At 55.6% G+C, this 24,850-nt stretch overlaps 2 protein-coding genes across 2 annotated transcripts in view; both read right to left on the reverse strand.

Annotated features, from left to right (window-relative positions):
- Positions 1–4: 4 nt before the first annotated feature.
- On the reverse strand, positions 5–7,521 carry LOC147655226 (CKLF-like MARVEL transmembrane domain-containing protein 5). The gene is made up of 5 exons (XM_086868277.1): positions 7,413–7,521; positions 5,377–5,529; positions 1,250–1,345; positions 1,070–1,148; positions 5–121 (listed from the first exon to the last, which is right to left on the reverse strand). Exons 1-5 carry the CDS (start codon positions 7,491–7,493, stop codon positions 99–101), a joined length of 432 nt encoding a protein of 143 aa, XP_086724403.1. The 5' UTR covers positions 7,494–7,521; the 3' UTR covers positions 5–98.
- A 4,134-nt stretch (positions 7,522–11,655) lies between these two features.
- DGAT1 (diacylglycerol O-acyltransferase 1) overlaps positions 11,656–24,850 on the reverse strand; it is a 46,922-nt gene continuing 33,727 nt past the window's right edge. Inside the window, exons 13-17 of the mRNA XM_086875662.1 lie at positions 22,188–22,300; positions 20,917–20,982; positions 19,119–19,206; positions 17,179–17,241; positions 11,656–14,700 (exon numbers count right to left, since the gene is read on the reverse strand). Coding sequence (XP_086731788.1) covers positions 14,324–14,700; positions 17,179–17,241; positions 19,119–19,206; positions 20,917–20,982; positions 22,188–22,300 — 707 coding nt within the window. The 3' untranslated portion in view covers positions 11,656–14,323. The remainder of the gene's footprint in view (positions 14,701–17,178; positions 17,242–19,118; positions 19,207–20,916; positions 20,983–22,187; positions 22,301–24,850) is intronic.

The raw sequence follows: 24,850 nt of genomic DNA on the forward strand, positions 1-24,850 counted from the left end.
CAGGTGTGGGATGAGGTTTAATTTGGGGGGTGAGGAGCAGGAGAAGGTGGAGAGGGGACAGAGGGGGACAATGGGACAGTGGTGGGGGGCGGTGGCCATCAGCTGCTCTCCATGTCGGCGTCTGGAGGAGGAAGCGTTGGAGATGGTGGACAAGGAGGATCCAGGTGTCCCCCATCGCCACCCCAGGAGGTCCCAGGTGTCCTCCAACCCCACCCAAAGGTGTCCCAGGTGTCCCACAAGGTCCCAGGTGTCCTCCAACCCCACCCAAAGGTGTCCCAGGTGTCCCACAAGGTCCCAGGTGTCCCAGGGTGTCCCAGGTGTCCCCACCCCAGGTGTCCCAGATGTCCCAGGTGTCCCCAATCTCCGCCCCATGAGGTCCCAGATGCCCCAGGTGTCCCCACCCCACCCCAGAATGTCCCAGGATGTCCCAGGTGTCCCCAATCTCCACCCCAGGAGGTCCCAGATGTCCCAGGATGTCCCAGGTGTCCCCCATCCCCACCCCAGGATGTCCCAGGTGTCCCCACCCCAGGATGTCTCAGGTGTTCCAGGTATCCCAAGATGTCCCAGATGTTCCAGGGTGTCCCAGGTGTCCCCACCCCAGCTGTCCCCACTGTAGGTGTCCCCACCCCAGGGTGTCCCAGATGTCCCCACCCCAGGTCCCAGATGTCCCAGGTGTCCCAGATGTCCCAGAACATCCCAGCTGTCCCCACCGCAGGTGTCCCAGGTGTCCCCACCCCAGGATATCCCCACACCAGGAGGTCCCAGGTGTCCCAGGTGTCCCCACCGCAGGTGTCCCCACCGCAGGTCCCCATGTCCCTCACCCTGTCCCAGGATGTCCCAGGTGTCCCCCATCCCCACCCCAGGTGTCCCAGGATGTCCCAGGTGTCCCAGAACGTCCCAGAATGCCCCAGGTGTCCCCACCCCAGGTGTCCCAGGTGTCCCCACCCCAGGTGTCCCAGGTGTCCCAGGTGTCCCCACCCCAGGTGTCCCAGGTGTCCACACCCCAGGATGTCCCAGGTGTCCCAGGTGTCCCCACCCCAGGTGTCCCAGGTGTCCCCGTGTCCCTCACCCTGTCCTGGGGCCACCCTGGTGCGGAAGGTGACAAAAGTGTCCAAGGCGAAGATCAAGGCCAGCACCAGGCTGAAGGTCTGGGGGAGGGGAAGGGGGCGTGGCCAGGTCACCCAGGGGGCGTGGCCATGTCACCCAGGGGGTGGGGCCAGAGGAGGGGGCGGGGTTTGGGGACACTCACGAAGGTGGTGGCAGCCAGGGCGTCACGGGACGAGGACAAGGCCACCAGGGCCACCACGAGGAAGATGAGGGTCCCACTGGTGGCCCGGAGAAGGTCCTGGTGGGATGGCAGGGGGGGACAGTGAGGGGACATCATGGGGACACCAGGGGGATGGGGTGGTGACAATGGGGACATCATGGGGACACCATGGGGACATCATGGGGACACCAGGGGGATGGGGTGGTGACAATGGGGACACCATGGAGGCCACCATGAACATGGCATGGGGACATGGAGGACACCAAGGGGATGACATGAGGACATGGAGGTGCCACCATGGAAGCCACCATGGTCATGACATGAGGACATGGAGGACTCCAAGGGTCCTCATGGTGACCAAGGACATGGAGATGCCACCATGGGGTGGTGACACGGGGACATGGAGGTGCCACCAAGGAGATGACATGAGGACATGGAGGTGCCACCATGGAAGCCACCATGGTCATGACATGAGGACATGGAGGACTCCAAGGGTCCTCATGGTGACCAAGGACATGGAGGTGCCACCATGAGGAACAACACGAGGACATGGAGAGGCCACCACAGAGACCACCACAGGGTGATGACACAGGGACATGGAGGTGCCACCATGGAAGCCACCATGGATGTGACATGGGGACATGGAGATGCCACCATGGAGGCCACCATGGGGTGATGACACGGGGACATGGAAGGGCCACCAAGGAGATGACATAGGGCCATGGAGGTGCCACCATGGAGGCCACCATGGACATGACATGGGGACATGGAGGTGCCACCATGGAGACCACCATGAGGATGACACAAGGACATGGAGGCGTCACCTTGAGGAACAACATGAGGACATGGAGAGGCCACCACAGAGGCCACCACGGGGTGGTGACACAGGAACATGGAGGGGCCACCATGGAGGACACCATGAGGATGACAGGGGACATGGAGGGGCCACCATGGGGTGATGACATGAGGACATGGAGGTGCCACCAAGGAGATGCCACCATGGAGATGACACAAGGACATAGAGATGCCACCATGGAGGCCACCATGGGGTGGTGACACAGGGACATGGAGGTGCCGCCATGAGGATGACACAAGGACAGGGAGAGGCCACCACAGAGGCCACCATGGGGTGATGACACGGGGACATGGAGGGGCCACCAAGGAGATGACACAGGGACATAGAGGTGCCACCATGGAGAACACCATGAGGATGACATGAGGACATGGAGGCGTCACCTTGAGGAACAACATGAGGACATGGAGAGGCCACCACAGAGGCCACCACGGGGTGGTGACACAGGGACATGGAGGGGCCACCAAGGAGATGACATGAGAACATGGAGGGGCCACCATGGAGGACACCATGAGGATGACAGGGGACATGGAGGGGCCACCATGGGGTGATGACATCGGGACATGGAGGTGCCACCAAGGCGATGCCACCATGGAGATGACACAAGGACATAGAGATGCCACCATGGAGGCCACCATGGGGTGATGACACGGGGACATGGAGGGGCCACCAAGGAGATGACACAAGGACATAGAGGTGCCACCATGGAGAACACCATGAGGATGACATGAGGACATGGAGGTGCCACCATGGAAGCCACCATGGTCATGACATGAGGACATGGAGGTGCCACCATGAGGAACAACACGAGGACATGGAGAGGCCACCACAGAGACCACCACAGGGTGATGACACAGGGACATGGAGGTTCCACCATGGAGGCCACCATGGGGTGGTGACAAAGGACACAGAGGTGCCACCATGAGGACGACACGAGGACAGGGAGAGGCCACCACGAGGATGACACATGGAGAGGCCGCCATGGGGTGATGACACAGGGACATGGAGGGGCCACCATGGAGGACACCATGAGGATGACACAAGGACATGGAGGTGCCACCAAGGAGATGCCACCATGAGGCCACCATGGGGTGGTGACACAGGGACATGGAGGGGCCACCAAGGAGATGACATGAGAACATAGAGGGGCCACCATGGAGGACACCATGAGGATGAGAGGGGACATGGAGGTGCCACCAAGGAGATGACACAAGGACACAGAGGTGCCACCATGGAGAACACCATGAGGATGAGAGGGGACATGGAGGTGCCACCATGAACATGGCATGGGGACATGGAGGACTCCAAGGGGATGACAGGGGACACGGAGGTGCCACCATGAGGATGACACAAGGACATGGAGAGGCCACCATGGAGCTGCCACCACGGGGTGATGACATGAGGACATGGAGGTGCCACCAAGGAGATGACACAAGGACATAGAGATGCCACCATGGAGGCCACCATGGGGTGGTGACACAGGGACATGGAGGGGCCACCATGGGGTGATGACATGAGGACATGGAGGTGCCACCATGGGGTGGTGACAGAGGACACAGAGGTGCCACCATGAGGACGACACAAGGACAGGGAGAGGCCACCACAGAGGCCACCATGGGGTGATGACATGAGGACATGGAGGTGCCACCATGGGGTGATGACACAGGGACATGGAGGGGCCACCAAGGAGATGACACAAGGACACAGAGGTGCCACCATGGAGACCACCATGAGGATGAGAGGGGACATGGAGGTGCCACCATGAACATGGCATGGGGACATGGAGGACACCAGGGGGATGACAGGGGACATGGAGGTGCCACCATGAGGATGACACAAGGACATGGAGAGGCCACCATGGAGCTGCCACCACGGGGTGATGACATGAGGACATGGAGGTGCCACCATGGAAGCCACCATGGACGTGACATGGGGACATGGAGATGCCACCATGGAGGACACCATGAGGATGACACAGGGACATGGAGGGGCCACCAAGGAGATGACACAAGGACACAGAGGTGCCACCATGGAGACCACCATGAGGATGAGAGGGGACATGGAGGTGCCACCATGAACATGGCATGGGGACATGGAGGACACCAGGGGGATGACAGGGGACACGGAGGTGCCACCATGAGGATGACACAAGGACATGGAGGCCACCATGATGAACAACACGAGAACATGGAGAAGCCACCATGGGGTGATGACAGAGGACATGGCAGGGCCACCACAGAGGCCACCATGGGGATGCCACATGGAGAGGCCACCATGGAGTGATGACATGAGGACATGGAGGTGCCACCATGGAGGCCACCATGAGGGTGACACAAGGACATGGCAGGGCCACCAAGGAGAGGCCACCATGGGGCCACGAGGACACAGAGGACAACGTCCTGGGGGGTCCCAGGAAGGTCTCCAGGTGTCCCCCAAAGGTGTCCCCAGGTGTCACCAGCTGTGTTTCTGTCCCCGCCAGGTGTCCCCAGATGTCCCCATGTCCACCCAGATGTCCCCCAGGTGTCCCCAGCTGTGTTTCAGTCCCCAGATGTCCCCAGGTGTCCTCAGGTGTCCTCAGGTGTCCCCAGATGTGTCCCCAGCTGTCCCTAGGTGTGTCTCTGTCCCCAGGTGTCCCCACATGTGTCCCCATGTCCCCCCAGATGTCCCCCCATGTCCCCCCAGGTGTCACATATTCCCCAGGTGTCCCCAGGTGTCCCCACGGCCCCCATGTCCCCCCCAGGTGTGCCCAGCTGTGTCCAGATGTCCCCCCAGCTGTCCCCAGTTGTCCCCATGTCCCCCCAGGTGTCCCCCCAGATGTCCCCAGATGTGTCCCCAGGTGTCCCCATGTCCCCAGGTGTCCCCCCAGGTGTCCCCATGTCCCCAGGTGTGTCCCCAGGTGTCTCCCCAGGTGTCCCCAGCTGTCCCTAGCTGTCCCCAGGTGTCCCCATGTCCCCCCAGGTGTCCCCAGGTGTGTCTCCAGGTGTCCCCAGGTGTCCCCATGTCCCCAGGTGTACCCAGGTGTTCCCCAGGTGTTCCCCAGGTGTCCCCACCTGTCCCCCCATGTCCCCCCAGGTGTCCCCAGATGTCCCCAGGTGTCCTCCCAGGTGTCCCCAGGTGTTCCCCCACCTGTCCCCACCTGTCCCCCCATGTCCCCCCAGCTGTCCCCAGCTGTCCCCAGCTGTCCCCAGCTGTCCCCATGTCCCCATGTACCCCCAGGTGTCCCCAGGTGTCCCCAGGTGTCCCCATGTCCCCTCACCAGGCAGGTCCCGTATCCCCGGGGCAGTTTTGGGGGGTCTCTCATCAGGAGCCCCCCCAGAGCCGCCGCCCCCCCCAGGGCCTGCAGCAGCGCCGGGGCCAGCGAGGGGGGGGCGGGGGGGGCCAGGAGGGCGACCACGGCCACTGACGGCACCTGGGGGGTACAGAGAGGTCACTCAGGGGTCACGGGGTCACAGAGAGGTCACAGGGTCACACAGGGGTCACACAGGGGTCATGGGGGGGCGGGGGGGGCAAGAGGGCAACCACGGCCACCGAGAGGACCTGGGGGGCACAGAGAGGTCACTCAGGGGTCACAGGGTCACACAGGGGTCACCCAGGGGTCACAGGGGTCACCCAGGGGTCACAGGGGGATGGGGGGGGCCAAGAGGGCGACCATGGCCACCGACAGCACCTGGGGGGCACAGAGAGGTCACTCAGGGGTCACGGGGTCACAGAAAGGTCACAGGGTCACCCAGGGGTCACAGGGGTCACACAGGGGTCACCCAGGGGTCACAGAGAGGCCATGGGGTCACACAGGGGTCACAGAGAGGTCATGGGGTCACACAGGGGTCACACAGGGGTCACAGGAGTCAAAACAATTGGATTCCCAGTACCGGTTCCCAGTGCTCCCAGTATAAACCAGTATAACCAGTAGAAACCAGTATAAACCAGCATAAACCAGTATAAACCAGCATAAACCAGTATAAACCAGTACCAGCTCCGTTCCCATCCGGATCCCCAGTACCAGCTCCCAGTATGAACCAGTATAACCAGTATAAACCAGTATAAACCAGTATTCCCAGTATAAACCAGTATAAACCAGTATAACCAGCATAAACCAGTATAAACCAGTATAAACCAGTATTCCCAGTATAAACCAGTATAAACCAGTACAAACCAGTACAAACCAGTATAAACCAGTATAAACCAGTATAAACCAGTATAACCAGTATAAACCAGTATAAACCAGTATAAACCAGTATTCCCAGTATAAACCAGCATAAACCAGCATAGACCAGCATAAACCAGTATAACCAGTATAAACCAGTATAAACCAGTATAAACCAGCATAAACCAGTATAACCAGTATAAACCAGTATAAACCAGTATAAACCAGCATAAACCAGTATAACCAGTATAAACCAGTATAAACCATTATAAACCAGTATAAACCAGTATAAACCAGTATAAACCAGTATAAACCAGTATTCCCAGTATAAACCAGTATAAACCAGTATAAACCAGTATAAACCAGTATAAACTGGCATAAACCGGTATAAACCGGTATAAACCAGTATAAACCAGTATTCCCAGTATAAACCAGTATAAACCAGTATAAACCAGTATAAACCAGTATAAACCAGCATAAACCAGCATAAACCAGTATAAACCAGTATAAACCAGCATAAACCAGCATAAACCAGTATAAACCAGTATAAACCAGTATAAACCAGTATAAACCAGTATAAACCAGTATAACCAGTATAAACCAGTATAAACCAGTATAAACCAGTATTCCCAGTATAAACCAGTATAAACCAGTATAAACCAGTATAAACCAGTATAAACTGGCATAAACCGGTATAAACCGGTATAAACCAGTATAAACCAGTATAACCAGTATAAACCAGTATAAACCAGTATTCCCAGTATAAACCAGTATAAACCAGTATAACCAGCATAAACCAGTATAAACCAGTATAAACCAGTATAAACCAGCATAAACCAGCATAAACCAGTATAAACCAGTATTCCCAGTATAAACCAGTATAAACCAGTATAAACTGGCATAAACCGGTATAAACCGGTATAAACCAGTATAAACCAGTATAAACCAGTATAAACCAGTATAAACCAGTATAAACCAGTATTCCCAGTATAAACCAGTATAACCAATATAAACCAGTATAAACCAGTATAAACCAGTATTCCCAGTATTCCCAGTATAAACCAGTATAAACCAGTATAAACCAGTATAAACCAGTATAAACCAGCATAAACCAGTATAAACCAGTATAAACCAGTATAAACCAGTACCAGCTCCGTTCCCATCAGGATCCCTCGCGGGGTTTTCAGCATCCCCAGGTCAAAAACCCCCGACAGCTCCGGCTGCGCCATGGGGGGGTCCTGGAGGGGTTTGGGGGGTCCTGGGGGGTCTCTGGGGGGGTCCTGGGGGATTTGGGGGGGTCTCTGGGGGGGTTTGGGGGGTCCTGGGGGGTCTTTGGGGTGTCCTCGGGGGGTCTCAGGGGGTTTTGGGGGATCCTGGGGGGTCTCTGGGGGGGTTTGGGGGGGGTCTCAGGGGATTATTGGGGGGGTCCTGGGGGGTCCTGGGGGGGTTTGGGGAGTCTCAGGGGGTTTTGGGGGGTCCTGGGGGGTCTCTGGGGGGTCCTGGGGGGTCTTTGGGGGGGTTTTGGGGGGTCCTGGGGGTTTTGGGGGGTCCTGGGGGGTCTTTGGGGGGGTCTTTGGGGGGTCCTGGGGGATTTGGGAGGATCCTGGGGGGTCCTGGGGGGTTTTGGGGGGATCCTGGGGGGTCCTGGGGGGGTCCTGGGGGGTCCTGGGGGGGTTTAGGGGGTCCTGGGGGATCTTTGGGGGGTCCTGGGGGGGTCTCAGGGGATTTTTGGGGGGATTTTGGGGGGTCCTGGGGGGGTTTGGGTGGTCCTGGGGGGTCTCAGGGGATTTTTGGGGGGATTTTGGGGGGTCCTGGGGGGTCTTTGGGGGGTCCTGGCGGGGTTTGGGGGTCCCGGGGGAGCTTTTAGGGGGGGTCCTGGGGGTCTTAGGGGGGATTTTGGGGTGTTCTGGGGGGTCTCAGGGGGATTTTGGGGGTCCCAAGGGGGATTTGGGGGGGTCCTGGGGGGTCTCGAGGGATTTGGGGGGGTCCTGGGGGGCCTTTGGGGGGGTCCTGGGGGGTCTCAGGAGGTTTTGGGGGGTCCTGGGGGGTTTGGGGGGAATTTCAGGGGGTCCTGGGGGGGATTTTGGGGGTCCCAAGGGGGATCTGGGGGGGTCTCGGGGGGGTCCTGGGGGGTTTTGGGGGGTCACGGGGGAGATTCTGGGGGTCCCGGGGAGGATTTTGGGGGTCCCGGGGGGGATTTTGGGGGTCCCAGGGGAGATTTTGGGGGTCCCGGGGGGGAATTTGGGGGTCCCGGGGAGGATTTTGGGGGTCCCGGGGAGGATTTTGGGGGTCCCGGGGGGGATTTTTGGGGGTCCCGGGGGGGATTTTGGGGGTCCCAGGGAGGATTTTGGGGGTCCCGGGGAGGATTTTGGGGGTCCCGGGGGGATTTTGGAGGTCCCGGGGGGGAATTTGGGGGTCCCGGGGAGGATTTTGGGGGTCCCAGGGAGGATTTTGGGGGTCCCGGGGGGGAATTTGGGGGTCCCGGGGGGGATTTTGGGGGTCCCGGGGGGGAATTTGGGGGTCCCGGGGGGGATTTTGGGGGTCCCTGCGGAGTTCTTGGGGTCTCCGAGGCTCCTGTGGGGGTGGGGGAGGGGCGGGATCACGTGGTGCCCCCCCGCCCCTCCCCCCCCGTACCAGGCACCGGCGGGAGCGGAACAAAGAGACCCTGTGGGGATACTGGGAGGGACTGGGAGGGGTTTGGGGGGAACTGGGAGGGACTGGGAGGGACTGGGAGGGACTGGGATGGACTGGGAGGGACTGGGAGGGACTGGGAGGGACTGGGATGGGAACTGGGAGGGACTGGGAGGGACTGGGATGGACTGGGAGGGACTGGGAGGGACTGGGATGGACTGGGAGGGACTGGGAGGGACTGGGATAGACTGGGATGGACTGGGAGGGGATTGGGATGGACTGGGATGGACTGGGATGGACTGGGAGGGGACTGGGAGGGACTGGGAGGGAACTGGGAGGGACTGGGATAGACTGAGATGGACTGGGAGGGACTGGGAGGGGATTGGGATGGACTGGGATGGACTGGGAGGGACTGGGATGGACTGGGAGGGGACTGGGAGGGACTGGGAGGGGTTAAAGGGGAACTGGGATGGACTGGGAGGGACTGGGAGGGGATTGGGGGAAGCTGGGATGGACTGGGATGGACTGGGATGGGAACTGGGAGGGACTGGGATGGACCCAGATGAACTGGGAGGGACTGGGAAGGGATTGGGGGATACTGGGATGGACTGGGATGAACTGGGATGGACTGGGATGGACTGGGAGGGGTTAAAGGGGGATACTGGGATGGACTGGGAGGGACTGGGATGGACTGGGAGGGACTGGGAGTGACTGGGATGGACTGGGATGGACTGGAACAGACTGGGATGGACTGGGAGGGAACTGGGATGGACTGGGAGGGGATTGGGAGGGGATTGGGAGGGGATTGGGGGATACTGGGATGAACTGGGATGAACTGGGAGCACTGGGAGCGCTGGTCCCTCTCACTGCAGTCCCTTACTGGTCCCACTGGTGTCACTGGTGTCACTGGTGTCCCTTACTGGTGTCACTGGTCCCTCACCGGTCCCACCAGTTTATCCCAGTTTATCCCAGTTTGTCCCAGTTCCCCCCCAGTCCCTCCCAGCTTGTCCCAGTTTATCCCAGTTTATCCCAGTCCATCCCAGTTTATCCCAGTTTATCCCAGTTTGTCCCAGTTTGTCCCAGTTCCCATCCCAGTTCCCCCCAGTTCCCTCCCAGTTCCCATCCCAGTTTATCCCAGTTCCCCCCAGTTTGTCCCAGTTTGTCCCAGTTTGTCCCAGTTTATCCCAGTCCATCCCAGTTTATCCCAGTTTATCCCAGTTTGTCCCAGTTTGTCCCGGTTCCCCCCAGTTCCCCCCCAGTCCATCCCAGTTTATCCCAGTCCATCCCAGTTCCCTCCCAGTCCATCCCAGTCTGTTCCAGTCCATCCCAGTCCATCCCAGTTCCCATCCCAGTTTATCCCAGTCTGTCCCAGTCCATCCCAGTTTATCCCAGTTTGTCCCAGTTTATCCCGGTTCCCCCCAGTTTGTCCCAGTTTGTCCCAGTTTATCCCGGTTCCCCCCAGTTTGTCCCAGTTCCCCCCAGTTCCCATCCCAGTTTATCCCAGTTTGTCCCGGTTCCCCCCAGTCCATCCCAGTTTATCCCGGTTCCCCCCAGTTTGTCCCAGTTTATCCCAGTTTGTCCCAGTTTGTCCCAGTTTGTCCCGGTTCCCCCCAGTTTATCCCAGTTTGTCCCAGTTTGTCCCGGTTCCCCCCAGTTTATCCCAGTTTGTCCCAGTTTGTCCCGGTTCCCCCCAGTTTGTCCCAGTTTGTCCCGGTTCCCCCCAGTTTATCCCAGTTTGTCCCAGTTTATCCCAGTTCCCCCCAGTTTGTCCCAGTTCCCCCCAGTTCCCATCCCAGTTTATCCCAGTTTGTCCCGGTTCCCCCCAGTCCATCCCAGTTTATCCCGGTTCCCCCCAGTTTGTCCCAGTTTATCCCAGTTTGTCCCAGTTTGTCCCAGTTTGTCCCGGTTCCCCCCAGTCCATCCCAGTTTATCCCGGTTCCCCCCAGTTTGTCCCAGTTTATCCCAGTTTGTCCCAGTTTGTCCCAGTTTGTCCCGGTTCCCCCCAGTTTATCCCAGTTCCCCCCAGTTTGTCCCAGTTTGTCCCAGTTTGTCCCAGTTCCCCCCCAGTTTGTCCCAGTTTGTCCCAGTTCCCCCCCAGTTTGTCCCAGTTTGTCCCAGTTCCCCCCCAGTTTGTCCCAGTTTGTCCCAGTCTGTCCCAGTTTGTCCCAGTCCATCCCAGTCCATCCCAGTTCCCATCCCAGTTTATCCCAGTCTGTCCCAGTTTATCCCAGTTTGTCCCAGTTCCCCCCAGTTTGTCCCAGTCCATCCCAGTTCCCCCCAGTTTGTCCCGGTTCCCCCCAGTTTATCCCAGTTTGTCCCAGTTTGTCCCGGTTCCCCCCAGTTTGTCCCAGTTTATCCCAGTTTGTCCCAGTTTGTCCCGGTTCCCCCCAGTTTATCCCAGTTTGTCCCAGTTTGTCCCGGTTCCCCCCAGTTTGTCCCAGTTTATCCCAGTTTGTCCCAGTTTGTCCCGGTTCCCCCCAGTTTGTCCCAGTTTATCCCAGTCCATCCCAGTTCGTCCCAGTCTGTCCCAGTTTGTCCTGGTTCCCCCCAGTTTGTCCCGGTTCCCCCCAGTCTGTCCCAGTTCCCCCCAGTTCCCCCCAGTTTGTCCCAGTCCGTCCCAGTTTGTCCCGGTTCCCCCCAGTTTATCCCAGTTTATCCCAGTTTGTCCCAGTTTGTCCCGGTTCCCCCCAGTCCATCCCAGTTTGTCCCGGTTCCCCCCAGTTTTCGCCCCTCCCCCCCCGACACAAACGGGGCCGGAAATGGAAAAAAAGAGAATTTTAATCACGGGGGGGGAGGGGAGGGAAAGGGGGCAGGTCCTGGCAGGGCCGTGAGAAGGTTCTGGAAGGTCCTGGCAGGGCCGTGGGAAGGTTCTGGAAGGTCCTGGCAGGGCCAGGGTCATGAGCAGCACCCCCAGGTCCTGGCAGGGCCGTGAGAAGGTTCTGGAAGGTCCTGGCAGGGCCATGGGAAGGTTCTGGAAGGTCCTGGCAGGGTCACGGGCAGAGCCCCCAGGTCCTGGCAGGGCCCTGGAAAGGTTCTGACAGGTCCTGGCAGGGCCATGAGCAGGGCCTGGGCTATGAGCAGCACCTCCAGGTCCTGGCAGGTGCTGGCAGGGCCCTGGAAAGGTTCTGACAGGTCCTGGCAGGGCCATGAGCAGCTCCCCAGGTCCTGGCAGAGCCATTGAAAGGTCCCAACAGGTCCTGGCAGGGTCACGGGCAGAGCCCCCAGGTCCTGGCAGGGCCATGGGAAGGTTCTGGAAGGTCCTGGCAGGGCCTTGAGCAGGGCCAGGGCCATGAGCAGCACCCCCAGGTCCTGGCAGAGCCATTGAAAGGTCCCAACAGGTCCTGGCAGGGTCATGGGCAGAGCCCCCAGGACCATGGGCAGGGCCCTGGAAAGGTTCTGGAAGGTCCTGGCAGGGCCCTGGAAAGGTTCTGACAGGTCCTGGCAGAGCCATGAGCAGCACCCCCAGGTCCTGGCAGGGCCATTGAAAGGTCCCAACAGGTCCTGGCAGGGTCATGGGCAGAGCCCCCAGGTCCTGGCAGGAGCAGGGACAGGGACAGAGCCAGGCCCTGGCAGGGCCATGAGCAGCCCCCACAGGTCCTGGCAGGGACAGGGTCAGAGCCAGGTCCTGGCAGGGACAGGGTCAGAGCCAGGTCCTGGCAGGGACAGGGGCAGGGTCAGAGCCAGGTCCTGGCAGGGACAGGGGCAGGGACAGAGCCAGGTCCTGGCAGGGACAGGGACAGGGACAGGTCCTGGCAGGGCCATAGGAAGGTCCTGGCAGGTCCTGGCAGGGACAGGGACAGGGGCAGGGTCACAGCCAGGTCCTGGCAGGGCCATGTGCAGCCCCCGCAGGTCCTGGCAGGGGCAGGGACAGAGCCAGGTCCTGGCAGGGACAGGGACAGGGGCAGGGACAGGGACAGGGACAGGGACAGAGCCAGGTCCTGGCAGGGCCATGTGCAGCCCCCGCAGGTCCTGGCAGGGACAGGGACAATCCATAAAGTGCCGAAGAGGCCGCGGGGGCTCGGCCGGGCCCGGGGGGGTCCCCAAATCCCCCCGGGGGTCCCCAAAACCCCCGGGTATTGCATTGATCCGACATTCCTCCCTGCAAGGACCCCGCGGGGCTGGGGGGACCCCCAGGGGGGTTTGGGGGGGTCTCGGGGGGGTTTTGGGGACCCCTGAGAGAATTGGGGGGGGTCCCGTGAGAATTTGGGGACCCCCGGGGGGTTTTGGGGGGGTCTCAGGGGGGGTTTTGGGGACCCCCGGGGGGTTTTGGAGCCAACCTTGAGAAAATTTGGGGACCCCCGGGGGGGTTTGGGGGGGTCCCGGGGGGGTTTTGGGGGTCCCGGAGCGGTTTCTGGGATGTTTTTGGGTGTTTTTGGGGTCCCAGAGCTGTTTTTGGGGTGTTTTGGGGTCCCGGAGCTGTTTCTGGGGTGTTTTTGGGGGTCCCGGAGCTGTTTTTGGGTGTTTTTGGGGGTCTCAGAGCTGTTTCTGGGGTGTTTTTGGGTGTTTTTGGGTGTTTTTGGGGTGTTTTTGGGTGTTTTTGGGTGTTTTTGGGGTGTTTTTGGGGTGTTTTTGGGTGTTTTTGGGGTGTTTCTGGGTGTTTTTGGGGTGTTTTTGGGGGTCCCAGAGCTGTTTTTGGGGGGTTTTGGGGGGTCCCAGAGATGTTTTTGGGTGTTTTTGGGGTGTTTTTGGGGGTTTTTGGGGTGTTTTTGGGGTGTTTTTGGGGTGTTTTTGGGGGTCCCGGAGCTGTTTTGGGGTGTTTTTGGGGTGTTTCTGGGTGTTTTTGGGGTGTCAGGGCTCGCAGTTGAGCACGTAGTAGTCGTGCACGTACATGAGGACGGCGATGGGCTGGCCCGGGGGTCCTGGGGGTGTTTTTGGGGTGTTTTTGGGGGGTCCCAGAGCTGTTTTTGGGTGTTTTTGGGGTGTTTTTGGGTGTTTTTGGGGGTCCCGGAGCTGTTTTTGGGGTGTTTTTGGGTGTTTTTGGGGGTCCCAGAGCTGTTTTTGGGGTGTTTTGGGGTGTTTTGGGGTGTTTTTGGGGTGTTTTTGGGGGTCCCGGAGCTGTTTTTGGGGTGTTTTTGGGTGTTTTTGGGGTGTTTTTCGGGTGTTTTGGGGTGTTTTTGGGTGTTTTGGGGTGTTTTTGGGGGTCCCAGAGCTGTTTTGGGTGGTTTTGGGTGTTTTTGGGGTGTTTTTGGGTGTTTTTGGGGTGTTTTTGGGTGTTTTTGGGGTGTCAGGGCTCGCAGTTGAGCACGTAGTAGTCGTGCACGTACATGAGGACGGCGATGGGCTGGCCCGGGGGTCCCGGGGTGTTTTTGGGTGGTTTTTGGGTGTTTTTGGGTGTTTTGGGGTGTTTTTGGGTGTTTTTGGGGTGTTTTTGGGGGTTTTTGGGGGTCCCGGAGCTGTTTTTGGGTGGTTTTTGGGTGTTTTTGGGGTGTCAGGGCTCGCAGTTGAGCACGTAGTAGTCGTGCACGTACATGAGGACGGCGATGGGCTGGCCCGGGGGTCCCGGGGCTGTTTTTGGGGTGTTTTTGGGGGTCCCGGAGCTGTTTTTGGGTGTTTTTGGGGGTCTCAGAGCTGTTTCTGGGGTGTTTTTGGGTGTTTTTGGGGTGTTTTTGGGGGTTTTTGGGGGTCCCGGAGCTGTTTTTGGGGTGTTTTTGGGTGTTTTTGGGGTCAGGGCTCGCAGTTGAGCACGTAGTAGTCGTGCACGTACATGAGGACGGCGATGGGCTGGCCCAGGATCAGCGACATCCACACGGCCGCGTTCCCGTAGGGACCCCGCAGGAACCGCGACACCAGCCAGGCCAGCGGGATCTGGGGACAATGACACCTGTGTCACCTGTGTGTCACCTGTGTCACCTGTGTCACCCCTGTGTCACCTGTGTGTCACCTGTGTGTCACCTGTGTCACCTGTGTGACCTCCCCTGTCACCTGTGTGTCACCTGTGTGTCACCCCCAGTCACCCCTGAACCGCGACACCAGCCAGGCCAGCGGGATCTGGGGACAAGGACACCTGTGTCACCTGTGTGTCACCTGTGTGTCACCTGTGTGTCACCTCCTGTGTCACCTGTGTCACCCCCTGAGACCCCTGTGTCACCCCCTGAACCGCGACACCAGCCAGGCCAGCGGGATCTGGGGACAATGACACCTGTGTCACCCTGTGTGTCACCTGTGTGTCACCTGTGTCACCTGTGTCACCTCCTGTGTGTGTCACCTGTGTCACCTGTGTCACCTGTGTCACCTGTGTGTCACCTGTGTGTCACCTGTGTCACCTGTGTGACCTCCCCTGTCACCTGTGTGTCACCTGTGTGTCACCCCCAGTCACCCCTGAACCGCGACACCAGCCAGGCCAGCGGGATCTGGGGACAAGGACACCTGTGTCACCTGTGTGTCACCTGTGTGTCACCTGTGTGTCACCTCCTGTGTCACCTGTGTCACCCCCTGAGACCCCTGTGTCACCCCCTGAACCGCGACACCAGCCAGGCCAGCGGGATCTGGGGACAATGACACCTGTGTCACCTCCCCTGTCACCTGTGTCACCTCCTGTGTCACCCCCTGTGTCACCCCCTGAACCACGACACCAGCCAGGCCAGCGGGATCTGGGGACAAGGACACCTGTGTCACCTGTGTGTCACCTGTGTGTCACCTGTGTGTCACCTCCTGTGTCACCTGTGTCACCTGTGTCACCCCCTGAGACCCCTGTGTCACCCCTGAACCGCGACACCAGCCAGGCCAGCGGGATCTGGGGACAATGACACCTGTGTCACCCTGTGTGTCACCTGTGTGTCACCTGTGTCACCTCCTGTGTGTGTCACCTGTGTCACCTGTGTCACCTGTGTGTCACCTCCTGTGTCACCCCTGAACCGCGACACAAACCAGGCCAGCGGGATCTGGGACAGTGACAGTGACAGCGTCACCTGTGTCACCTGTGTGACCCCAGTGTCACCCTGATCTGTGTCACCCGCCAGGCCAGCAGGATCTGGGACATGGGGACAGTGACACCTGTGTGTCACCTGTGTCACCCCCTGAACCATGCCACCAGCCAGGCCAGCGGGATCTGGGGACAGGGACAATGTCAGTGTCACCTGTGTCACCTGTGTGACCCCTGTGTCACCTCCAGTGCCACCTGTGTCACTCCCTGAACTGTGACACAAACCAGGCCAGCGGGATCTGGGGACAGGGACACCTGTGTCACCTGTGTCACCTGTGTCACCCCCTGTGTCACCCCCTGTGTCACCCCGTGTGTCACCCGCCAGGCCAGCGGGATCTGGGACATGGGGACAGTGACACCTGTGTCACCTGCTGTCACTTCCTGTGTCACCCCCCGTGTCCCCAGTGCCACCCTCAGGCCGGGGGGATCTGGGGACATGGGGACAATCAATGTCCCCAGTGTCCCCCCAGTGTCCCCAGTGTCCCCCCAGTGTCCCCCCAGTGTCCCCCCAATGTCCCCCAGTGTCCCCAGTGTCCCCAGTGTCCCCCCAGTGTCCCCTCAGTGTCCCCCCAGTGTCCCCCCAGTGTCCCCCCAGTGTCCCCCCAGTGTCCCCAGTGTCCCCCCAGTGTCCCCCCAGTGTCCCCAGTGTCCCCCCCAGTGTCCCCAGTGTCCCCCCCAGTGTCCCCCCAGTGTCCCCCCAGTGTCCCCCAGTGTCCCTCCCAGTGTCCCCCCAGTGTCCCCCCAGTGTCCCCCCAGTGTCCCCAGTGTCCCCCCAGTGTCCCCCAGTGTCCCTCCCAGTGTCCCCCAATGTCCCCTCAGTGTCCCCCAGTGTCCCCAGTGTCCCCCAGTGTCCCCCCAATGTCCCCAGTGTCCCCAGTGTCACCCAATGCCACCTCTGATGTCACCCCTGATGTCACCCCCAGACCCATTTCGGGCACCCCCAGACCCATTTTGGGCACCCCCAGACCCATTTCGGGCACCCCCAGACCCATTTTGGGCACCCCCAGACCCATTTCGGGCACCCCCAGACCCATTTCAGGCACCCCCAGACCCATTTTGGAGCCCCCAGACCCATTTCAGGCACCCCCAGACCCATTTCAGGCACCCCCAGACCCATTTCAGGCACCCCCAGACCCATTTCGGGCACCCCCAGACCCATTTCAGAGCCCCCAGACCCATTTCGGAGCCCCCAGACCCATTTCAGGCCCCCCCAGACCCATTTCAGGCCCCCCCAGACCCATTTCGGAGCCCCCAGACCCATTTCGGGCACCCCCAGACCCATTTTCGGGGTCCCCAGACCCATTTCAGGCACCCCCAGACCCATTTCGGGCACCCCCAGACCCATTTCGGGGTCCCCTCACCTGTGCCGCCATGCCCATGAAGGCCCAGAGCCGGAACATTCTCAGGGGGACGCTCACCAGGTACTGGGGGGACACAGGAAAACATTTGGGGGGTCCTGGGGGGTCCCAGGGGGAATTCGGGGGGTCCCAGGGGGGTTTGGGGGTCCCCAGGGGGAATTCGGGGGGTCCCAGGGGGGTCTCGGGGGGTCCCAGGGGGAATTCGGGGGGTCCCAGGGGGGTTTGGGGGTCCCCAGGGGGAATTCGGGGGGTCCCAGGGGGGTCTCGGGGGGTCCCAGGGGGAATTTGGGGGGTCCCAGGGGGAATTTGGGGGGTCCCAGGGGGGTCCTGGGGGATCCCAAGGGGAATTCGGGGGGTCCCAGGGGGGTCCTGGGGGATCCCAGGGGGAATTCGGGGGGTCCCAGGGGGGGGTTTGGGGGTTCCCAGTGGAATTTCGGGGGTCCTAGAGTGATTTTGGGGGGTCCCAGGGAGATTTTGGGGTTCCTGTCGGGAATTTTGGGGTTCTCGATGTGAATTTTGGGGTTCCTGGTGTGAATTTTGGGGTTCCCAGAGCAATTTTGGGGGTTCCTGTCAGGAATTTTGGGGTTCCCTGTGGGAATTTTAGGGTTCCCACTGTGAATTTTGGGGTTCCTGATGTGAATTTTGGGGTTCCCGATGTGAATTTTGGGGTTCCCATGGGAATTTTGGGGTTCCCTGTGGGAATTTTGGGGTTCCCAATGTGAATTTGGGGTTCCCAGTGGGAATTTTGGGGTTCCCAGTGGAAATCTGGGGGTTCCTGTCAGGAATTTTGGGGTTCCCGGTTGGAATTTTTGGGGTTCCCGGGGTGTCTTTTGGGGTTCCCAATGCAAACTCTGGGGGTTCCCGATGGGAATTTGGGGTTCCCAGGGGGAATCTGGGGGGTCCCAGTGGAATTTTGGAGCTTCTCAGTTGGATTTTGGGGTTTCTTGTGGGAATTTTGGGGTTCCCAGTGGAAATCTGGGGGTTCCTGTCAGGAATTTTGGGGTTCCCGTGGGAATTTGGGGGTTCCTGGTGTGAATTTTGGGGTTCCCGATGGGAATTTTGGGGTTCCCGTGGGAATTTGGGGGTTCCTGGTGTGAATTTTGGGGTTCCCGATGGGAATTTTGGGGTTCCCGTGGGAATTTGGGGGTTCCTGGTGTGAATTTTGGGGTTCCCGTGGGAATTTTGGGGTTCTCAGTGTGAATTTTGAATTTCCCGTGTGAATTTTGGGGTTCCTGTCAGGAATTTTGGGGTTCCCGATGTGAATTTTGGGGTTCCCTGATGGAATTTTGGGGTTCCCGTGTGAATTTTGGGGTTCCTGTCGGGAATTTTGGGGTTCCCGATGTGAATTTTGGGGTTCCCGTGGGAATTTGGGGTCCCCTGTTGGAATTTTGGGGTTCCCGTGGGAATTTGGGGCTTCTCAGTGTGAATTTTGGGGTTCCCGGTGTGAATTTTGGGGTTCTCGATGGGAATTTTGGGGTTCCCGGTGGAAATCTGGGGGTTCCTGTCAGGAATTTTGGGGTTCCCACTGTGAATTTGGGGTTCCCTGTGGGAATTTTGGGGTTCTCAATGTGAATTTTGGGGTTCCTGTCGGGAATTTTGGGGTTCCCGATGTGAATTTTGGGGTTCCTGTCAGGAATTTTGGGGTTCCCGGTTGGAATTTTGGGGTTCCCGCTGTGAATTTTGGGGTTTTTACTGGGAATTTTGGGGTTCCCACTGTGAATTTTGGGGTTCCTGTCAGGAATTTTGGGGTTCCCAGAGCGATTTTGGGGTTCCCGGTGTGAATTTTGGGGTTCCCTGTGGGAATTTTGGGGTTCCCGGTGTGAATTTTGGGGTTCCCGGTGTGAATTTTGGGGTTCCCTGTGGGAATTTTGGGGTTCCTGTCAGGAATTTTGGGGTTCCCGATGTGAATTTTGGGGTTCCCGTGGGAATTTGGGGTCCCTGACCTCGTGGAAGAAGGCGGAGGCCAAGAACACGGCGGCCTGGGCCATCCACTTGCTGACTCCCCTCCTCAGCATGGGCTTGTAAAAGTGCCTGGGGACCCCCAAAATCAACTCGGGGACCCCCAAAACCCGGGGGGTCCCCAAAAACAACAATTCCCCTCCCCCCCCCCCCCAAAATCCCATCGAAATCCCCCCTCAAAAAGCCCCAAATCCCCCCAAAACCCCAAAATCTGCCCCCAAATCCCCTCAAAACCCCAAATTTCCCCCCAAGTCCCTCCTCAAATACCCCAAAATCCCAAATTCTCCCCAAATCCTGACTCAATCACCCCAAAACCTCCCCAAAACCCCAAATTTCCCCCAAATCCCCCAAATTTCCCCAAATTCCCCCTCAAATTCCCCCAAATCCTCTCTCAATCACCCCAATATCCATCCCAAACCCCAAATTTCCCCCAAACCCCCCGAAATCTGCCCCAAAATCCCCTCAAATCCCAGAATTTCCCCCAAATTCCCTCTCAAATCCCCTCTCAGTCACCCCAAAATCCATCCCAAACCCCAAATTTCCCCCAAATCCCCAAATCCCACCCAAAACTGCCCCCAAATCCCTTCAAAACCCCAAATTTCCCCAAATCCCTCCTCAAATTCTCCCCAAATCCCCTCTCAATCACCCCAAAATCTCCCCCAAACCCCAAATTTCCCCCAAATCCCCCAAAATCTGCCCCAAAATCCCCTCAAAACCCCGAATTTCCCCCAAATCCACCCTCAAATCCCCCAAAATCTTCCCAAATCCCCTCTCAAACACCCCAAAATCTCCCCCAAACCCCAAATTTCCCCCAAATTCCTCCAAAATCCCCTCTCCATCACCCCCAAATCCATCCCAAACCCCAAATTTCCCCCTCAAATCCCCCAAATCCCTTCTTGATCGCCCTAAAATCCTCTTAAAACCCCAAATTTCCCCCAAATTTCCCCTAAAATCCCCCAAATCCCCTCTCAAACACCCCAAAATCTCCCCCAAACCCCGAATTTCCCCCAAATCCACCCTCAAATCCCCCAAAATCTGCCCAAATCTCCTCTCCATCACCCCCAAATCTCCCCCAAAACCCCAAATTTCCCCCTCAAATCCCCCAAATCCCCTCTTGATCACCCTAAAATCCTCTTAAAACCCCAAATTTCCCCCAAATTCCTCCTCAAATCCCGCAAATCCCCCAAAATCTGCCCCAAAATCCCCTCAAAACCCCAAATTTCCCCCAAATCCACCCTCAAATCCCCCAAAATCTGCCCAAATTTCCTCTCCATCACCCCCAAATCTCCCCCAAAACCCCAAATTTCCCCCTCAAATCCCCCAAAATCCCCCCAAAATCTGCCCCAAAATCCCCTCAAAACCCCGAATTTCCCCCAAATCCCTCCTCAAATCCCCCAAATCCCCCAAAATCTGCCCCAAAATCCCCTCAAAACCCCAAATTTCCCCCAAATCCGCCCTCAAATCCCCCAAAATCTGCCCCCAAATCCCCTCTCAAACACCCCAAAATCTCCTGAAAACCCCAAATTTCCCCCAATTTCCCCCAAATTCCCCCTAAATCCCCTCTCAATCACCCCAAAATCTCCCCCAAAACCCCAAATTTCACCCAAATTTCCCCTCAAATCCCCCAAAATATCCCCAAATCCTCTCTTAATCACCCCCAAATCTCCCACAAAACCCCAAATTTCCCCCCAAATCCCCCCAAATTCCCCCTAAATCCCCTCTCAAACACCCCCAAATCTCCTGAAAACCCCAAATTTCCCCGAATTTCCCCCAAATCCTCACCTGAGGCACCATTTGTGCACGGGGATGTTCCAGTTCTGCCAGAAATAGGTGACGGATTCCGAATTCCTGGGGACAAACGGCGCCAATTCCTCCCAAAATCCTCCCAAAATCCTCCCCAAAATCCTGAATTTCCCCCAAATCCCCCCTCAAACCCCCCAAAATCCCCCCCAAAACCCCAAATTTCTCCCCAAAATCCCCCCAAAATCCCAAATTTCCCCCAAATCTGTCCCCAGATCCCTCACAAATGCCCCAAAATCTCCCAAATTCCCCCCAAAATCCCCTCAAAACTCCCTTGACCCACTCAAAATCCCCCCAAATCCCCCCAAAATTCCCCCAAATTCCTCCTCAGGCCCCCCAAATTCCCCAAATCCCCCCGATTTCTCCCCAAATTCCCCCAAAATCCCCCCAAAATTCCGGAATTCCCGGATTTCCTCCCAAAATCCCCCCAAAATTTCCCCAAAATTCCCCAAATTCCCCCCAAAATCCCGGATTTTTCCCGGAATTCCCGGATTTCTCCCCGAATTCCCCCTGAATTCTCCCCAAAATCCCCCCCAAATTCCCCCAAAATTCCCCAAATTCCCCCAAAATCCCCCCAAATTCCCGGATTTTTCCCGGAATTCCCAGATTTCTCCCCAAATTCCCCCAAATTCCCCCGGAATTCCCAGAATTCCCAAAATTCCTGGATTTCCCCCCAAATTCCCCCTGAATTCTCCCAAAATCCCCCAAAATCCCCCCAAATTCTGCCAAATTTACCCCAAATTCTGCCAAATTTACCCCAAATTCACCCCAAAATCCCCCCAAAATTCCCCCAAATTTCCTGAATTCCCAGATTTCTTTCCAAAATCCCCCCAAAATTTCCCCAAAATCCCCAAAATTCCCCCAAAATTCCCAAATTCCCAAATTCCTGGATTTTCCCCCCAAATTCCCCCTGAATTCTCCCAAAATTCCCCCAAAATCCCCCCAAATTCTGCCAAATTTACCCCAAATTCACCCCAAAATCCCCCCAAGATTCCCAAAATTCCCCCAAAATCCCCCCAAATCCCCCCAAATTCCCGGATTTTTCCCGGAATTCCCGGATTTCCCCCCAAATTCTCCCGGAATTCCCCCAAATTCCCCCCAAAATCCCCCAAAATCCCCCCCAAAATCCCCCAAATTCCCCCCAAATTCCCCAAAATCCCCCAAATTCCCGGATTTTTCCCGGAATTCCCGGATTTCCCCCCAAATTCCCGGATTTCTCCCGGAATTCCCGGCTTTTCCCGGGAATGTCTCACCACCAGTCCCGGTAGAACTCCCTGTCCCCGAACTGCAGCAGCTCGGCCACGGCGTTCAGGCACGAGTGGAAGAACCAGTAGAAGAAAATCAGCCAGATCAGGTGGTTCGGCACCTTTTTTGGGGGGAAAAAGGAGGATTTGGGGATTTGGGGGATTTTTGGGGTTTTTTGGGATTTTTTTTTTATTTTTGGGGATTTTTGGGGATTTTTTTGGGATTTTTTTGGGATTTTTTGGGGATTTTTTGGGGATTTTTGGGATTTTTTTTGGATTTTTTTTGGGATTTTTTCGGGATTTTTTTTGGGATTTTTGGGGGATTTTTTTGGGATTTTTTGGGGATTTATTTGGGATTTTTTTGGGGATTTTTGAGGGATTTTTTTGGGATTTTTTTTGGATTTTTGGGATTTTTGGGGGGATTTTTTGGGGTTTTTTTGGGATTTTTTTTGGATTTTTTTGGGATTTATTTGGGATTTTGGGGGGATTTTTGAGGTTTTTTTGGGATTTTTTGGGGTTTTTTTGGGATTTTTTTGGGATTTTTTGGGATTTTTTGGGGGATTTTTTGGGGATTTTTTTGGGGTTTTTTTGGGATTTATTTGGGATTTTGGGGGGATTTTTGGGGTTTTTTTGGGATTTTTTGGGGTTTTTTTGGGATTTTTTTGGGATTTTTTGGGATTTTTTGGGGGATTTTTTTGGGATTTTTTTGGGGTTTTTTGGGATTTTTTGGGGATTTTTGGGGTTTTTTTGGGGGATTTTGGGGGATTTTTTGGGTTTTTTTTTTAATTTTTGGGGGATTTTTTTGGGATTTTTTGGGATTTTTTGGGGGATTTTTGGGGTTTTTATGGGATTTTTTTTGAAGTTTTTTTTTGATTTTTTGGGGATTTTTTGGGGATTTTTGGGGTTTTTTGGGGTTTTTTTGGGATTTTTTGGGGGATTTCGGGGGGTTTTTTGGGATTTTTTTGGGGATTTTTTTGGGGATTTTTTGGGGGATTTTTTGGGATTTTTTGGGGATTTTTTGGGTTTCTTTGGGGATTTTTTGGGATTTTTTTGGGGGGGATTTTTTGGGTTTTTTTGGGGATTTATTTGGGATTTTTTTGGGGATTTTTGGGGGATTTTGGGGATCTTTTGGGGATTTTTTTTGGATTTTTTGGGGGTTTTTTTTTGGGATTTTTTTTTTTTATTTTTTGGGGATTTTTGGGGGGATTTTTGGGGGATTTTTGGGGGGATTTTTGGGGTATTTTTAGGATTTTTTTTTTTATTTTTTGGGGATTTTTTGGGATTTTTTGGGGGATTTTTGGGGGGATTTTTGGGGTATTTTTTGTGGGATTTTTTGTGGGATTTTTGGGGGATTTTTGGGATTTTTTTTTGGATTTTCTGTGGGATTTTTTGGGATTTTTTTTTTATTTTTTGTGGGATTTTTGGGGGGATTTTTGGGGTTTTTTTCGGATTTTTTGTGGGTTTTTTTGGGGTTTTTTAGGGTTTTTTGGGATTATTTGGGGATTTTTTGGGGGGATTTTTGGGGGGATTTTTTTTTGGTTTTTTTGGGATTTTTTTTTATTTTTTTTGATTTTTGGGGGGATTTTTGTGGTTTTTTGGGGATTTTTGGGGGATTTTTTTGGGATTTTTTAGGGGATTTTGGGGGGTTTTTTGGGAGGATTTTTTGGGGATTTTTGGGGATTTTTTTGCGATTATTTTGGGATTTTTTGGGGAGATTTTTGGGGGATTTTTGGGGTTTTTTTGGGATTTTTTTGGAAATTTTTTTTGGATTTTTGGCGATTTTTTTTTGATTTTTGGATTTTTTTAGGGATTTTGGGGGTTTTTTTGGGGATTTTTTAGGGTTTTTTGGGGATTTTTGGGGTTTTTTTGGGGATTTTTTGGGGGATTTTTTTGGGGTTTTTGGGATTTATTTTTTATTTTTTTTTGATTTTTTTTTTTTACTTTTTTGGGATTTTTTGGGGGATTTTTGGTTTTTTTTGGGTTTTTTGGGATTTTTTGGGGGATTTTTTGGGTTATTTTTTTATTTTTTGGGGGTTTTATTTTTTGGGGATTTTTTAGGGTTTTTTAGGCTTTTTGGGATTTTTTGGGGGATTTTTTGGGTTTTTTGGGGATTTTTTTTTTTTTTTTTTTTGGGATTTTTTGGGGATTTTTTGGGGATTTTTTTGAGGATTTTTTGGGGTTTTTTGGGGGGATTTTTGCAGGATTTTTGGGATTTTTTTGGGATTTCTGGGGTTTTTTTGGGGGGGATTTTTGGCTTTTTTTCGGATTTTTTTGGGATTTATTTGGGATTTTTTTGGGATTTTGGGGGTTTTTCGGGGATTTTTTTGGGGGTTTTTTGGGGATTTTTTGGGGATTTTTGGGGGGATTTTTTGGGTTTTTTGGGGAATTTTTGGGATTCTTTGGGGGAATTTTTGGGGGATTTTGGGGGTTTGTTTGGGATTTTTGGGGGATTTTTGGGGGTTTTTTGGGGGTTTTCTTGGGGTTCTTTTGGGATTTATTTTTTATTTTGGGGGGATTTTTGGGGGGATTTTTTGTGTTTTTTGGAATTTTTTGGGATTTTTGGGATTTTTTGGGGGATTTTGGGGGGTTTTTTGGGGGGTTTTTTTGGGGGATTTTTGGGGATTTTTTTTGCGATTATTTTGGGATTTTGGGGGGGATTTTTGGGGGACTTC

This window comes from Cyanistes caeruleus, chromosome 1 (assembly GCF_971803275.1).
Source record: "Cyanistes caeruleus chromosome 1, bCyaCae1.hap1.1, whole genome shotgun sequence".
In the NCBI taxonomy this organism is placed as follows: domain Eukaryota; kingdom Metazoa; phylum Chordata; class Aves; order Passeriformes; family Paridae; genus Cyanistes; species Cyanistes caeruleus.

Excerpts from the sequence above, each read along its gene's own strand:
- LOC147655226 (XM_086868277.1), bottom strand. The coding sequence starts at position 7,493 with ATGGCGCAGCCGGAGCTGTCGGGGGTTTTTGACCTGGGGATGCTGAAA. Across the intron at positions 5,530-7,412 it reads TCCTGATGGGAACGGAGCTG|GTGCCGTCAGTGGCCGTGGT; the intron begins GTACTGGTTTAT and ends TGTACCCCCCAG. Across the intron at positions 1,346-5,376 it reads GGGGATACGGGACCTGCCTG|GACCTTCTCCGGGCCACCAG; the intron begins GTGAGGGGACAT and ends CCATCCCACCAG.